This window comes from Procambarus clarkii, chromosome 27 (genome assembly GCF_040958095.1).
Source record: "Procambarus clarkii isolate CNS0578487 chromosome 27, FALCON_Pclarkii_2.0, whole genome shotgun sequence".
NCBI lineage: Eukaryota > Metazoa > Arthropoda > Malacostraca > Decapoda > Cambaridae > Procambarus > Procambarus clarkii.
The window spans coordinates 41,501,776-41,519,807 of record NC_091176.1 but is presented as its reverse complement, the minus strand read 5'-3'; the positions used below and the strand labels follow the sequence as shown (position 1 = coordinate 41,519,807).

At 41.5% G+C, this 18,032-nt stretch overlaps 1 protein-coding gene across 1 annotated transcript; it reads left to right on the top strand.

Annotated features, from left to right (window-relative positions):
• The first annotated feature begins 221 nt into the window (after positions 1–221).
• LOC138369249 (uncharacterized) lies at positions 222–11,385 on the top strand. Its single transcript, XM_069332188.1, has 5 exons — positions 222–395; positions 508–621; positions 728–784; positions 968–1,161; positions 11,380–11,385. Exons 1-5 carry the CDS (start codon positions 278–280, stop codon positions 11,383–11,385), a joined length of 489 nt encoding a protein of 162 aa, XP_069188289.1. The 5' UTR covers positions 222–277.
• The last annotated feature ends 6,647 nt before the right edge of the window (positions 11,386–18,032 follow it).

Here is an 18,032-nt window from a genome sequence, read left to right as displayed (position 1 = left end):
TTTATTCCCAGTATTCGCCAATCATTCTCGCTATTAATAAAACAGCCAAACGCTCACTCAGGGGCACACTATCGTTATTACGCTCATTCAGGGGCCCCCTCAGATCGCCAAAGTCTCAGAGGCCTACACTTTCAGTCTGCATTCAATCTTCATCCTGTTCACAAGGCTCCCCTAGCCTAGTCATATCATCATGTCAGTGTGTCCTCTGTGCCTGTCTCCTATCAACAACGAAATCGGGCATGTGTGTCAAACACGATGTTTAACATGCCTAGGTGAAATGTCCATCAACGCTCTTCAAGAATGCAGACTATACTGTATAGGATGCAACGGGCCTACACCGCCTGGACATTTTGACGTAACCTGTACCAGCTGTGGGCAACTCTATTGTGCAAATCGTAAGTACCGCTTTTTTCTCGCACATTCAATAAACTTTCAAAGAAAATATATATCCGAAACACACATACATTCATACAGTCAGTCAATTTATATATATTATTTTCATTTCAGTTCATGGTTCTACTTCCTGCCCATACTGTCGTTTCTCCGTTAACCGGGAACCTCCCACCGAAGCCAGAAACGTCATTGAACCTCCACCCAAACGCCGTCGCATCATAAATAACCGTACGTTTTCACAATAATTTTCGTAATTTTAAAAGTTATTAATTGTATATTTTAACAAGTGTATAAACAAGTAATAAGTACTCATACAAAAATATTTCCATTACAGGAGTTCCTATTCGTGATCAAGAGAATCTCATACTTGGTGGAATCAACATCCCAGCTCGTAAGTAATATTATTATTTATCTGTAATTCAGTTTTTCCTCTTATTTAAACTTTATGTTTTTCCTCTTAATAATAATTCCTCTTATTTACACAATATTTTCCTATTAAGGTTTTCAAATCCTCTTATTGTTTTCAAATGTGTTTTCCTCTTAATGTTTATTCATTGCTAATATTATATTACAGAATCGCCCCTGGATTCAACCCAACCCTCTGAGTGGAGCACACCTGTACGCAGTCAACCCCAGCTGTCCCAGGAGCTAGAAGAAGATGCACCAGACGGCAACCAGCATGCATCTTCAGATGAAGAAGAAGAAGACAATCAACCCCCTGTTCACGACATATCAGATGAAGAAGTCAACGCTCCAGATTCCCCAGAGGTACTTAACTTAGATAACGTTGTTCCGCGAGTGTTAGAAGTCATTAACCATTTCGAAGGTTCTTTCTCGAGACATTCGTTCTCCATTCCCGGACATTTAGACGCTGACCCCAGCGTATATATAAATAGGTATAGGGAATTTTTTATAGAATATATAGACAATCAGTTCAGACAAATACAGGAAGAATTCCCTCCCTCATTTCACATTTACCCTGATGTAAGCCTAATTTTGCAAAAACTTAATCATGTCGACGATCAGTATGAAATATTAGACGAAGTATTTTCAATTAGAGGCGAAACACAGATTGTTACACAGGAAGAGGTAGAAGTTCTTGTAAATTCATGGGTTGACGAAATGTCTGCTAAAATTGACGAATGCCTAAAAAATGTCCAATCCTCAAGTGTAGGAATTCATTCCATGTCAGGCTTTGCCATTAATTTTTCGTATATTCGCCACCCTATGCACCTTGGATCTTACGTACCATATCCTGCAAAATTAAGGGGTAAAGAATCAGTATTTAATCCTGAAAGTGAAGGAGATGAGTGTTTGTTACAGTGCATTGCAGCGTATAAAAACTTAGCATTGGGCAGGACCCTGGATAACGTTAGAAAGTATTACAAAAACCTTCGATGGTGTAGAAGATTCGTAGTATGGGCAGATGAAATCAGATTCCCCGTATCATTTGATAATCTTAAGAAAATAGAGAAGCTTAACAAAATTTCTATTTATATTTATACAGTAACTCATGAAAGTAACAGATACTATCTTAGTTTAGCTAGGAAAAGCCAGGAAAAGTATGCCGATAAAGTCCCTTTGTTGTTATTAGAAGGCAAGCATCTCTGTCTGATCAAGGATTTTGATAAATTTGTAAAGAATATTAACCATAATCGGTATAAAATTCCTGACACTCATAAATTCTGCAAAATTTGTCTTTTGCATGCTCCCTTAGATGAAATTCAAGCTCACGAAGAGTCATGCACTGTATCCCAAGTATTTTCGTTCTATAATCCTAGTGATAAAAATCAGTTTTAAAAATTACGGTAGGACCTATAGCCCAACTCACACCGCCTATTACGATTTTGAATGTCTATTAGACCGTCAAAATCCTAGAGGCATGGTGGAATGTAAGCATAAAGCAATTGCTTATGCTTACATGATTTTAGACAGGGAATTCAATGTCGTAGAAACGTATTCATACGTAGGCCCAGACGCGGTCAATCATTTTATTACAAAGCTAGAAGCCTCATGGAAAGCTATTCATGCTCAGCTCCCCAACTTCCCTAAGAACTTGTCTAGAGAACAGGAAAGAATGTTTCAAAGACAAAATACGTGTCAATTGTGTCATCAAACTTTCAAGGATAAGAAAGATAAACATAGACATCATAATCATGCTATTCAGGAAAATAATTACTTAGGTGCTTATTGTGCTCGTTGTAATTTACAATGTAAAAATGCTCGTAGATACTTGACCACATTTTCCCATAATGCTGCCTATGATCTTGGAATTATACTTAAAGAACTGTCCAAAAATCCTCACCGCGATGTAGAAATTCTAACCAAGGAAGGATTGAAATTTATGCAAGTCATCATAGGTAAACTTAAATTCCTAGATAGCCTAGCTCTCCTTAATGGGTCATTAGGAACCTTAGCAAGCGAGCACGTTGCCGGTAAGAAACCCACCAAGTACACTGAACACATACTAAATGGCGTATCCGATGAAGCTAAAGCTCTGTTAATTAAAGGTAAACAAAGCCTATGTTATGATTATATTTCTTCCATGGACGTGTTAGACGAACCTCAGCTCCCTTCGCGAGATAAGTTTTACAATGTTTTACATGACTCTCCACTGTCTGAAGAAGATTATAACAATGCTCTTAAAGTATTTAATTTAGGGAACTGTACAAACATCAAGGATTACCTCATGTTATATTTAAAAGTTGACGTGGGAATGCTAGTTGATATATTTACACTTTGGCGAACATCACTGAAAGAAATTTATGAACTAGATATTGTTTTCTATGTATCACTTCCTAGTTATGCTTGGGACGCTTTCCTATTTAAATCAAAAGTTGTACTTGACTATGTGTATGATCAGAATATATATGATTTGTTGAGAAGGAATCTTAGAGGAGGGTTCACATCTTCCATTAGACAATTTACACAGGCTGTTAACGAGCACACTACATCTAACCCCAGCTCTGATGACGATACTCACATTTTGTACCTCGACTTTAACAGCTTATATGCAGCGTGCATGGCTGAGGTACTTCCCCAGGGAGGGATTAGACAATTAACTGACCTTGAGCGGGATACCTTATTAGGGCAAGGGTTACAGCATATCCCCTGTAATCAAGACAAAGGCTATTGGATTTTATGCGATACAAAACATGTATCTCCCGAGGTAGCCAGGTATACTGATGATCTGCCCCTTGTACTGTCTCATACTAATATAACGGAGGAGTTTTTGTCAGAGTACAGTAAGAAAACCCTTAATGATGAAAAACGTAAGCTCCCACCTAAAAATACAAAGTTAATTGCATCCCACTTGCCCCAAAACGACTACTTAGTAAGCCTTGATTTCCTGCAATTGTTATTAAAACTTGGACTAGAAGTTGAACGAGTAAAAACAATCTATGAATTTAATCAGGCTCCCTATTTAAAAGATTTTATTTCAACCAACATTCGAGAACGAGCCAATACCACCTGTAAAGTTAAAGGAAAAGCTTTTAAACTCATAAGTAATAGTCTGTACGGGAAATCAATGACAAATATATCTCGATATGCTAATACTCACCATCTAGTAACGACAAAACATTCATTCTTAACTCATGCAAGAAACCCTTTGTATAAACGAGCTGACTCTTTAGGTCAAGATAGGGTTCTCTGTACAGTAATGAAAGACATCCTTAAAGTTACCACTCCTTCTTACATGGGATATCAGATCTTGCAGATAGCCAAGAGGCGTTTATACGAGTTCTGGTATAATGTAGTTAAAGCCCATTATGGGGAGAGAGCTAGACTAATTTATACGGATACAGACTCATTCATATTTACTCTGACCTGTAAAGATGCTTTCCAAGAAATGACAAAAGCTCCTCTAGTAGATTATATGGATTTCAGTAATTTTGACAAAGATCATCCCATGTATTCTGCTACTCGCAAAGGTGAACTAGGACTCCTCAAGTCAGAAGTAAAGCAGAAAATCATAACTGAATTAATTGCACTCAAGCCTAAAACTTACTCTCTCCTAACCCTTGATAATGAACATTTATGTAAATGTAAAGGGATTCCTTATCACCAACAAAAGAAAATAACGCATGCATCTTTTCAGAACACATTAGAGACAAATACAACTTTTAATTTTGTATCCCGATCTATTCGTAATGTTAATGGACAGATATGCACGTGTAAAACAACTAAGCGCGGTCTGTCAGCTTTTGATGACAAGAGGTACCTCATTAGTCCCACAGAGTCATTAGCTTACGGTCACCCAGACATTCCAGAGCGTGAGGTACGGGTACAGGTAGAGGAAGAGGTACAGGAAGAGGTACAGGTAGAGGAAGAGGTGCAGGTAGGGGATCCAGTAATTGTAGATAATCCCCAACCAAGACGTCAATTGTTCCCTATTTTTAATCTTTGGGAAAAGCGGGATAGAGTCGCTCAGCAATTATTCCCTAACAACAACTAAGTCTGTTACTGTATTGTCTATGTATTATCTATAACTATATTCAAATGTCTTTTATATTATATTGGCTATGATTTGTTACTGTATTGGATATGATTTGTTACTGTATTGGATATGTTATGATTTAATGTCTATGATAATGTATATTCTATGATTTTATTACTGTATTTGATATGAAAATGACTATGATTCAAATGTCTATAATAATGTATATTCTATGATTTTATTACTGTATTGGATATGTTATGATTTTATTGGCTGTGATATTGTATATTCTATGATTTTATTACTGTATTGGATATGAAATGACTATGATTTTATTGGCTATGATATTGTATATTCTATGATTTTATTACTGTATTGGATATGTTATGACTATGATTTTATTGGCTATGATATTGTATATTCTATGATTTTATTACTGTATTGGATATGTTATGACTATGATTTTATTGGTTATGTTTAAATAAAACTCGAATGTGGATTTCGTTTAAATACTCCTTTCATTATATATTTGTAGTTAGTCTATTGAATCCTAGCAACATGGAAGGGCAGAAAAAAGTTATTACTGAATCCCAGTTGAATATATTTAGTGAACCGTCAAGAATTATTATTGCTGGATTTTCAAATGGTGGGAAGAGCTATTTATGTGCTAAAATGATAGAGAAATATCAGCAGAACTTTGCAAAAATAATTATCTGTGGAAGCGGGTATAGAGAGTTGAGAACTAATCCACTCTTTAAACATAAGATATCTTTTTACTCTGAAATTGTAAACCCTTTAGACGATCGTGATCCAGAGGACACATCTCATATATTAGTTGTTTATGATGACTTGTATGTTGAATCTACAAACTCTAAAATAGTAAGTGATATATTTACTAAAGGACGGCATGAGAACATCTCTGTTATTTTTATAACCCAAAATATATTTTTCAGTGGGAAATTTTCTAGATCTATAAGTTTAAATGCTTCTCATTTTATTCTGCTTAAATCAAGAGACTTGTCCCAGATAGAAACATTAGGCAGACAAATATTCGGAAAACAAGATGCCAAGAAATTTTTAGATATATATAAGAAAGTGATTTCTCGACCGTATGGGTATTTACTTGTTGACTTGGGCGTTAAAACACCTGAATCCATAATATTTAGGGGAAATATTGTAAATGAACCCCCATATGAAATAGTGTATCAATGGTGAACATTACACAAGCTCTTAATAAGATATACAATGACCCCAAGTCCATAGGTGGGTTTGGTGGCGTTTTAAAATTGTATAAGGCTGCAAAGAAAACAATCCCTGAAATAACTATAAAAGATGTGAAAGACTATTTAAAAACGTCTAATGCATATACCTTACATCTATTAAAAAAACGTAAATTTAAACGAAGACGTATCTTAGCACCTAGACCTAAAGCTTTCTTTACCAGTGACTTGGCTGATATGACATTGTTAGCTAAGCACAACAACGATATTAAATATTTATTAGTTTGTGTTGATATATTTTCAAGGTTTGCACATGTAGTTCCACTATCCACTAAATCAGGTCAGAGTGTAAGTGAAGCCATGAAAGCTGTTCTGGATTTACCTTCATCAAAAGGTGTAAGGAAGCTTAACACTGATAAGGGCGGTGAATTCTATAATAAATATATGAAACGATTGTTAGACAGTAAAAACATTGATCTGTACAGTGTATTTTCTCAGGAAACTAAAGCCAGCATTGCAGAGAGATTTATAAGAACATTGAAAACTAAGATATATAAATATTTAACGGCTTATAACACCTTAACCTATATAAATGTTTTACCTGATATGGTTAAAACGTATAATAGAACACCACATAGAGGATTAAAGGGGAAAATACCTATTGATGTACATGCTTTATCTTCGCCTCGAGATGTGACTAGGCAGTTTAAGCTCATGTATAAAGGAGAGCAGCAGACTAAGCCACGCATCAGTAATCATCTGTCTGTAGGAGATACAGTACGGCTTGCCTTATCTAATCGTATTTCAAAGTTCAAAAGAGGTTTTCATCAACAGAACACTAAGGAAATATTTACAATTGCTCAAATTGATACTAAACAACCCGTGCCTTTATATTATCTAAAGGACTTAAATAATAGACTTATAGAAGGCGGATTTTATAGAGAGGAGTTGACTCCCACCTACTTGTCAGATACATTTGAAATTGAGAGAATTATAAGTAAACGTAAAGTTGGTAATACTACTTTATATAAAGTTAGATACGTCGGTTACGACAGTTCATTTGATCAGTGGGTGAATTCAGATGACGTGAAGAAACTATGAAGAAGCAGCCCTTAGTTAGCAAGTAACGTGGATTTATTGAACTATTAGCTAGATTAGGTTATAATTCTAGGAAAAAGTTAATTAAGACTCTTAAAAAGGAACATATACTTTGCTTATCAGAAATATTTAATAATTTCTTAAAAAATAAAATTGAAGTTGGGAAGCCTATTTTAAAGAGACTTTCTAAATATAGAGCTCTACTCCATACATTAGCCTGTAAGAAGAAAGCTATTTCACTCAAGAAAGACATATTAACGAGTAAAAGAGGAGGTAATTTATTGGGCATTTTACTTCCCATAGCTATAAATTTCATTTCAAGGCTATTTAATAAGGAATAATGAAAGAATTCTATCTTGTACCACGAAAAGCTATTGATCAACAGAAGCCTACGGCAGTAAGTGTTGAGAAGCCTACGATGACAGTGAGAACAAATCCTGTTATACAACACTTGATAGACTTAAGATTAAAGCTTAAGGATTATGATTTTGCTGTCTCCTTGTTAAATTATTTTAATACAACTGGACTTGTAAAGTGGGATGAGGAAGGGAACATTACATCGCCAGTTACTGGGCTCAATATTGTTGATGACGTTATAGGCAGGATGTGCACTCCGAAATTGTTATTCCCAGAAGATAAACTGCCAATTGCAAAGTTGTTCTTCTCTTTGACATCTACACCTAAGAATTTATTTAGAAATGTAGATGCGAAAAATCAAGTGTTTTCTCCTCCAAGTTTGAAGAGGAAGATCAAAGCTGTAGATGAAGGAGAGTCTACCTGGATATCATATTAAGGTGAGTTTCTGTTTATTTTTATCATTTACTATTAGTCTACAGGATGGATAGTTACGTTATATATGCAGCGAGTAACTCTGATACTGATGTATTTAAAAACAATGCTCCCAATGCTTTTGAAAATAGATTACATAATCAGCTGCCTTTAGACCCGAATAAAGCTTATGAAGTGTGCCTGAAGAATATATTCCTGCCTCCATCTTATTTCGCTGTTAGGAGGAATGACCCGGAAAGTTTTATTTCAGTTCAACTTCTAGTGTCTAATAAAAGTTTATCTGATTTGAGTACGGTGAATACATCTTTCAATTTAAAGTCGGATATTTTAGCCAGTGATAATTGCATAGAGCTAACGACTATTTTAAATAGAGAAATTTCTACTATATTTTCAAAAGGTTCACTGAGTTTTATAGGACCCGTACTTAATTATAATTTCCCAGATCACGGGGACGTTTATATGATATATGATTCGAGTATTAATCGAATTAAGTTTAATGCAGAATTTAGTGAGAAGTTGTTAAAATTATTTATTACAAAGGATGGAAAATTAGTTGTTCGAATTTCTTTATCTTTCGGTCGAAATATATGTAAAGTTATTGGAGCTGAAGTAGGTAAAGCCTATGATATTTTTATTATGAATAAGCCACCTAATAACAGGTTATTTGTACAAGATACTTGCTATTATCATCCTAGGCCAGGAGGCCGTATAGATTTCTTGTGTGTATATTGTGATAAGGTGCAGCCCACCATGTTTGGTAATCAGATTGTAAATATCTTGGATGTTGTTTCGTTTCAAAGTAATGTAACACACAGGAAATTATATAAACCTTTAAATACGACTAATATTGATGGCATCAGTATTAGATTAACAGATCAAGATGGGGAGCCTGTATATTTTGAAAAGGATGGATGTACGATTGCAGTATTACATATTAGACCCGTTGATATATAATGGCATGAGTAGATGGAGTTTATCATTCTCTCTTGGCCTGTTTAAACATGAGGGTCGGGTTTGTACCGCTGTCTGTTGACGAGGTAGAGCGATTTATCGCTCCTCGAGGGAAGAGAGGTGGAGCACTGGGCGATATTACTGTTTTTGATAGAAGACATTTAAGAGGAGGTGGAATATTAAGTTTCTTAACTGGTCTAGCTCGTAGAGCAACACCTTTCCTATTAAAAACTATTATGCCAGCAGCATTGACAATGGGACAGAATGTTTTGCAGGATATAAATGCTGGTCAAGGTACTTTGAAAGATTCAATTAGAAAACGCGGTATGGAAACATTGAAAAGTATAGGTCCTAAATTGTTAGCAGGTGGCCGAATAACGAAAAGAAAAACGAAAAGACCTGCCTATATAAAGAAAATGGATAGATATAAAGACGTGTTTTCATAAAAACAGTACTAGTTGTATGCTAGACGCAGACATGATGAGTGTAAATGCTCCTAGTGCAGCATTGCAAGTTCCTTTAGAAAATTATACAGCTGCTATAAGCGATGGCTTTCCTAAAGTTAGTCCTCATAGAATGGTTGAAAGTACGATATTTTCAAGACAGACACAGGATATTTTACCTGTGAATTCAAGTATTAACAATAAATTTAAAGACTCTTATATTGAATTTCGTATCCCGGGAGTTAAGGGTCAATTTATTGATCTTTCGAGCTTGACGCTAGAACTGATGGTTGAATTAACGGGACCTGACGGAATTACGGCTTTAGCGGATATTAAAAATGCATCAATAGTTAATGGCTTGTCCCAGACAATGTTTAAAGCTGTAACTGTTTATTTAAATGAGCAAGTGGTGGAAACTAATTCACTATTTTCATATTTATCATATGTAAAGCTAATGACGACGCTTTCTGAATGTAAAGCTGAAAGATTTAAAGAACTGACGTATTTCTATAATGATGTTTTCCCTGAAAAATATGATGTAGATTATTTTAAGAATGCCTCAGAAGACCTTAAATCTAGATTTGTAAAGTTAAAAACTGAGGGAGTAAATTGTTGCTTTAAACTGCTATTGGACATTACAACTTTGAGCGAATATCTTTTGGATGGAATTGATATTCGTTTGAGATTAGAACTTAACAGTGATCCGTGGGTTATAAACAGTATTGAATCTGGATATAAGTTTAACATAAAACTAGCTAGAATGTGGATTGATCGGATAACTCCATTTGCATCTGGATTGGAGGCTATTAATAGAGCTCTGGCTGAACAAAATACGCCAGTTACATATACGTTTGATAAGACACTCCACAAGACGTTCATTCTTGGTAATGGGCAGCAGAGATTAAGTATTGACCAGCCATGGGGGAGCATTATCCCAGATAAATTATTTATTATGATGATGGATATGGAAGCAATATCAGGAGCGTATACACTTAATCCACTTTATTTCGATCACTGCGATTTATCTAATGTATATATTACACGTGATGGGACAAACTTATTTAATATAACTTGCAAGTTCCCGAATAAATGTTCGAAACTATACTACGAGACTCAAAATACAGTAGGCTTTAATGCTTGCAATACCTTGACATATAATTCATTTATAAAAGGAAGAACATTACTGGCATTTAGACTAACGCCTGAGGAATTGAGAGATACCCTTCCTATAGAGGCTTCGGGCAACCTGAGAATTACATTAGAATTTGCTGTTCCAGCGAAATCAAATAAAGTTATTATTTTATTCGGAATTACAACGGGAGTATTGAGAATTTATTCCGATAGGCGAGTTGTGTGTGATACAAGAGCATGAACTGCAAACAAATTAATACGGCATTGAACGATATGAAAGGTAGTAAAGCTAAATATATTGGATGCTATTTAGCGACGGATATATATAGAATAATGAAGCAAATACGGGACAGACCGATTATGTTTATAATAAATACCTTAGGAAGAGACTCTAAGGAAGTAATGGGTCACTGGATTGCTGTATATAAATCTAAACGGAAAATAGTTATACTCGATTCATATGGAATAAATGTGTATTCGCCATACATTTCGGAGTTTTTAAATTATTATAAAGACTGTGATGTATACACGTTTACAGAGCGACTTCAGAGTTTAAATACTTACGTATGCGGGCTATATGCGATGTTTTTCTGTTACCATCTTTCAAACAAGGATCTAAAAACTGCAATAAAGCTATTTGAAACTAGTTTTACTTATGGAGAACATATGCAGAATGATAGGAACGTAATGAGGCTATCTTATGCTTTATTTAAAAATATGCCGAGCTGCTATGAAACGCTGTGTTATGATAAGAGCGATATTTGTTGGAAAATGTGCTTGGAGACGACTGGCTGAATGAGGCTATAACAAATTATCTAATGGAAAATGGTGAGTACATTTGTTTTGAGGTTTTATGTGTATGATAAATATTGTACATGTGTAAACGCTATCTGAAACTGTTATTCTTTATTTACAGAGATGAAGAGTGAATAGGACGGATATTATACAAGCGGATTGAGGAGCGAGCTTCTTAGAACTTCGGGCTAAATGAGTCGTTTATTATAAATTGTGTAAACTATGAATTAGATGACTAAATAAATTATAAATAAATAAATAAGTTTTATTAACGCTTAATGTATATATATATAAATTATTACGGTGGCGAACGCCGACAATGACTGGTAGATGTCTGGGGCAGGTAATCAGGTGATGATTGCCTCGGGCAGATAGCCTGGGGCAGGTAGCTGGGGCCAGCTTAGATAGTCTCTGAGGCAGTTTCAGTATTAAAGGTTTCATTGAGATGCTTCGGTTGATTTGTATAAAACTGACTGGTTAATGAAAAAGGAATAAAATATTAGTATGTCAGAAAATAGGAAGAGGGAATAATATGAAGAGGAGAGAGAGAGAGAGAGAGGAGGGGCGGTCCAGATATTACGGATAAGATAAGATAAGATTAAGAGCCGACTGGCTGGCTGGGCGCAAAGTAAATAAAGGTGACGCGAGAGATTGCGAGGTAAGGGGGGGAGGGAGGGGGGTGTGATGTACGAGACTTGAAAACCATGACTTACACAGGTGATTTTCTAAATTTATATGAATAACTAAGGCTTACATAGACGATTTTGTAAGTTGAAAACATGTAAAATATGTCCGTAGAGTTCTCCTGGAAGCCCTAAAGAGCTACATACGTTACTTGAATTGGTCCCATAAGGCCTTAACAAACTTCTAAGTCTCGGAAATTATTTTCTCATAAGAATTCCATACTTCTAAAATCTGTGACACAAAATTTACCTGAAAACCCTGGCTCACAGACATGAATTTTCTCCAAGAAAAAAAAAATATCGTCTGTGCGTCTTACACCGCACAGGGGTCCTCTGGCCAAAAAAAAAAAATATCGTCTGTGCGTCTTACACCGCACAGGGGTCCTCTGGCCAAAAAAAAATATCGTCTGTGCGTCTTACACCCTACTACTGTCACTGACATAATACCCTCCCACCAGACCCGTCACTGACAATACCCTCCACCCGACCCGTCACTGACATAATACCCTCCACCAGACCCTCCCACCAGACCCGTCACTGACATAATACCCTCCCACCAGACCCGTCACTGACATAATACCCTCCACCAGACCCGTCACTGACATAATACCCTCCCACCAGACCCGTCACTGACATAATACCCTCCCACCAGACCCGTCACTGACATAATACCCTCCACCAGACCCGTCACTGACATAATACCCTCCACCAGACCCGTCACTGACATAATACCCTCCCACCAGACCCGTCACTGACATAATACCCTCCACCAGACCCGTCTCTGACATAATACCCTCCACCAGACCCGTTACTGACATAATACCCTCCACCAGACCCGTCACTGACATAATACCCTCCACCAGACCCGTCACTGACATAATACCCTCACACCAGACCCGTCACTGACATAATACCCTCCACCAGACCCGTCACTGACATAATACCCTCCCACCAGACCCGTCACTGACATAATACCCTCCCACCAGACCCGTCACTGACATAATACCCTCCACCAGACCCGTCACTGACATAATACCCTCCCACCAGACCCGTCACTGACATAATACCCTCCTTCAGACCCGTCACTGGTATAATACCCTCCCACCAGACCCGTCACTGACATAATACCCTCCACCAGACCCGTCACTGACATAATACCCTCCACCAGACCCGTTACTGACATAATACCCTCCCACCAGACCCGTCACTGACATAATACCCTCCCACCAGACCCGTCACTGACATAATACCCTCCCACCAGACCCGTCACTGATATAATACCCTCCACCAGACCCGTCACTGGCATAATACCCTCCCACCAGACCCGTCAATGACATAATACCCTCCACCGGACCCTCCCACCAGACCCGTCACTGACATAATACCCTCCCACCAGACCCGTCACTGACATAATTCCCTCCACCAGACCCGTCACAGACATAATACCCCCCACCAGACCCGTCACTGACATAATACCCTCCACCAGACCCGTCACTGACATAATACCCTCCCACCCGACCCGTCACTGACATAATACCCTCCCACCAGACCCGTCACTGACATAATACCCACCACCAGACCCGTCACTGACATAATACCCTCCACCAGACCCGTCACTGACATAATACCCTCCACCAGACCCGTCACTGGCATAATACCCACCCACCAGACCCGTCACTGACATATAATACCCTCCACCAGACCCGTCACTGACATAATACCCTCCACCAGACCCGTCACTGACATAATACCCTCCACCAGACCCGTCACTGACATAATACCCTCCCACCAGACCCGTCACTGGCATAATACCCTCCACCAGACCCGTCACTGGCATAATACCCACCCACCAGACCCGTCACTGACATAATACCCTCCACCAGACCCGTCACTGACATAATACCCTCCACCAGACCCGTCACTGACATAATACCCTCCACCAGACCCGTCACTGACATAATACCCTCCCACCAGACCCGTCACTGGCATAATACCCTCCACCAGACCCGTCACTGGCATAATACCCTCCACCAGACCCGTCACTGACATAATACCCTGCCACCAGACCCGTCACTGACATAATACCCTCCCACCAGACCCGTCACTGACATAATACCCTCCACCCGACCCGTCACTGACATAATACCCTCCCACCAGACCCGTCACTGACAATACCCTCCACCCGACCCGTCACTGACATAATACCCTCCACCAGACCCTCCCACCAGACCCGTCACTGACATAATACCCTCCCACCAGACCCGTCACTGACATAATACCCTCCACCAGACCCGTCACTGACATAATACCCTCCCACCAGACCCGTCACTGACATAATACCCTCCCACCAGACCCGTCACTGACATAATACCCTCCACCAGACCCGTCACAGGTATAATACCCTCCACCAGACCCGTCACTGACATAATACCCTCCACCAGACCCGTCACTGGTATAATACCCTCCCACCAGACCCGTCACTGACATAATACCCTCCACCAGACCCGTCACTGACATAATACCCTCCCACCAGACCCGTCACTGACATAATACCCTCCACCAGACCCGTCACTGACATAATACCCTCCACCAGACCCGTCACTGACATAATACCCTCCACCAGACCCGTCACTGACATAATACCCTCCACCAGACCCGTCACTGGCATAATACCCTCCACCAGACCCGTCACTGACATAATACCCTCCTCCAGACCCGTCACTGACATAATACCCTCCACCAGACCCGTCACTGGCATAATACCCTCCACCAGACCCGTCACTGACATAATACCCTCCTCCAGACCCGTCACTGACATAATACCCTCCACCAGACCCGTCACTGACATAATACCCTCCCACCAGACCCGTCACTGGTATAATACCCTCCACCAGACCCGTCACTGGCATAATACCCTCCACCAGACCCGTCACTGGCATAATACCCTCCACCAGACCCGTCACTGACATAATACCCTCCCACCAGACCCGTCACTGACATAATACCCTCCACCAGACCCGTCACTGACATAATACCCTCCCACCAGACCCGTCACTGGCATAATACCCTCCACCAGACCCGTCACTGACATAATACCCTCCCACCAGACCCGTCACTGACATAATACCCTCCACCAGACCCGTCACTGACATAATACCCTCCCACCAGACCCGTCACTGACATAATACCCTCCCACCAGACCCGTCACTGACATAATACCCTCCCACCAGACCCGTCACTGGCATAATACCCTCCACCAGACCCGTCACTGGCATAATACCCTCCACCAGACCCGTCACTGACATAATACCCTCCCACCAGACCCGTCACTGACATAATACCCTCCCACCAGACCCGTCACTGACATAATACCCTCCACCCGACCCGTCACTGACATAATACCCTCCCACCAGACCCGTCACTGACAATACCCTCCACCCGACCCGTCACTGACATAATACCCTCCACCAGACCCTCCCACCAGACCCGTCACTGACATAATACCCTCCCACCAGACCCGTCACTGACATAATACCCTCCACCAGACCCGTCACTGACATAATACCCTCCCACCAGACCCGTCACTGACATAATACCCTCCCACCAGACCCGTCACTGACATAATACCCTCCACCAGACCCGTCACTGGTATAATACCCTCCACCAGACCCGTCACTGACATAATACCCTCCACCAGACCCGTCACTGGTATAATACCCTCCACCAGACCCGTCACTGGCATAATACCCTCCACCAGACCCGTCACTGACATAATACCCTCCTCCAGACCCGTCACTGACATAATACCCTCCACCAGACCCGTCACTGGTATAATACCCTCCACCAGACCCGTCACTGACATAATACCCTCCTCCAGACCCGTCACTGACATAATACCCTCCACCAGACCCGTCACTGACATAATACCCTCCCACCAGACCCGTCACTGGTATAATACCCTCCACCAGACCCGTCACTGGCATAATACCCTCCACCAGACCCGTCACTGGCATAATACCCTCCACCAGACCCGTCACTGACATAATACCCTCCCACCAGACCCGTCACTGACATAATACCCTCCACCAGACCCGTCACTGACATAATACCCTCCCACCAGACCCGTCACTGACATAATACCCTCCCACCAGACCCGTCACTGATATAATACCCTCCACCAGACCCGTCACTGGCATAATACCCTCCCACCAGACCCGTCAATGACATAATACCCTCCACCGGACCCTCCCACCAGACCCGTCACTGACATAATACCCTCCCACCAGACCCGTCACTGACATAATACCCTCCACCAGACCCGTCACAGACATGATACCCTCCACCAGACCCGTCACTGACATAATACCCTCCACCAGACCCGTCACTGACATAATACCCTCCCACCCGACCCGTCACTGACATAATACCCTCCCACCAGACCCGTCACTGACATAATACCCACCACCAGACCCGTCACTGACATAATATCCTCCACCAGACCCGTCACTGACATAATACCCTCCACCAGACCCGTCACTGGCATAATACCCACCCACCAGACCCGTCACTGACATATAATACCCTCCACCAGACCCGTCACTGACATAATACCCTCCACCAGACCCGTCACTGACATAATATCCTCCACCAGACCCGTCACTGACATAATACCCTCCCACCAGACCCGTCACTGGCATAATACCCTCCACCAGACCCGTCACTGGCATAATACCCACCCACCAGACCCGTCACTGACATAATACCCTCCACCAGACCCGTCACTGACATAATACCCTCCACCAGACCCGTCACTGACATAATACCCTCCACCAGACCCGTCACTGACATAATACCCTCCCACCAGACCCGTCACTGGCATAATACCCTCCACCAGACCCGTCACTGGCATAATACCCTCCACCAGACCCGTCACTGACATAATACCCTCCCACCAGACCCGTCACTGACATAATACCCTCCCACCAGACCCGTCACTGACATAATACCCTCCACCCGACCCGTCACTGACATAATACCCTCCCACCAGACCCGTCACTGACAATACCCTCCACCAGACCCGTCACTGGCATAATACCCTCCACCAGACCCGTCACTGACATAATACCCTCCCACCAGACCCGTCACTGACATAATACCCTCCACCAGACCCGTCACTGACATAATACCCTCCCACCAGACCCGTCACTGGCATAATACCCTCCACCAGACCCGTCACTGACATAATACCCTCCCACCAGACCCGTCACTGACATAATACCCTCCACCAGACCCGTCACTGACATAATACCCTCCCACCAGACCCGTCACTGACATAATACCCTCCCACCAGACCCGTCACTGACATAATACCCTCCCACCAGACCCGTCACTGGCATAATACCCTCCACCAGACCCGTCACTGGCATAATACCCTCCACCAGACCCGTCACTGACATAATACCCTCCCACCAGACCCGTCACTGACATAATACCCTCCCACCAGACCCGTCACTGACATAATACCCTCCACCCGACCCGTCACTGACATAATACCCTCCCACCAGACCCGTCACTGACAATACCCTCCACCCGACCCGTCACTGACATAATACCCTCCACCAGACCCTCCCACCAGACCCGTCACTGACATAATACCCTCCCACCAGACCCGTCACTGACATAATACCCTCCACCAGACCCGTCACTGACATAATACTCTCCCACCAGACCCGTCACTGATATAATACCCTCCCACCAGACCCGTCACTGACATAATACCCTCCACCAGACCCGTCACTGGTATAATACCCTCCACCAGACCCGTCACTGACATAATACCCTCCACCAGACCCGTCACTGGTATAATACCCTCCACCAGACCCGTCACTGGCATAATACCCTCCACCAGACCCGTCACTGACATAATACCCTCCTCCAGACCCGTCACTGACATAATACCCTCCACCAGACCCGTCACTGGCATAATACCCTCCACCAGACCCGTCACTGACATAATACCCTCCTCCAGACCCGTCACTGACATAATACCCTCCACCAGACCCGTCACTGACATAATACCCTCCACCAGACC

What these genes read in the sequence shown, in the direction of transcription:
- LOC138369249 (XM_069332188.1), top strand. Translation starts at nt 278, where the DNA reads ATGTCCATCAACGCTCTTCAAGAATGCAGACTATACTGTATAGGATGC. An exon ending in CCGTCGCATCATAAATAACC is followed by an intron (nt 622 to 727) that starts GTACGTTTTCAC and finishes TTTCCATTACAG; the next exon opens with GAGTTCCTATTCGTGATCAA. An exon ending in TGGAATCAACATCCCAGCTC is followed by an intron (nt 785 to 967) that starts GTAAGTAATATT and finishes ATTATATTACAG; the next exon opens with AATCGCCCCTGGATTCAACC.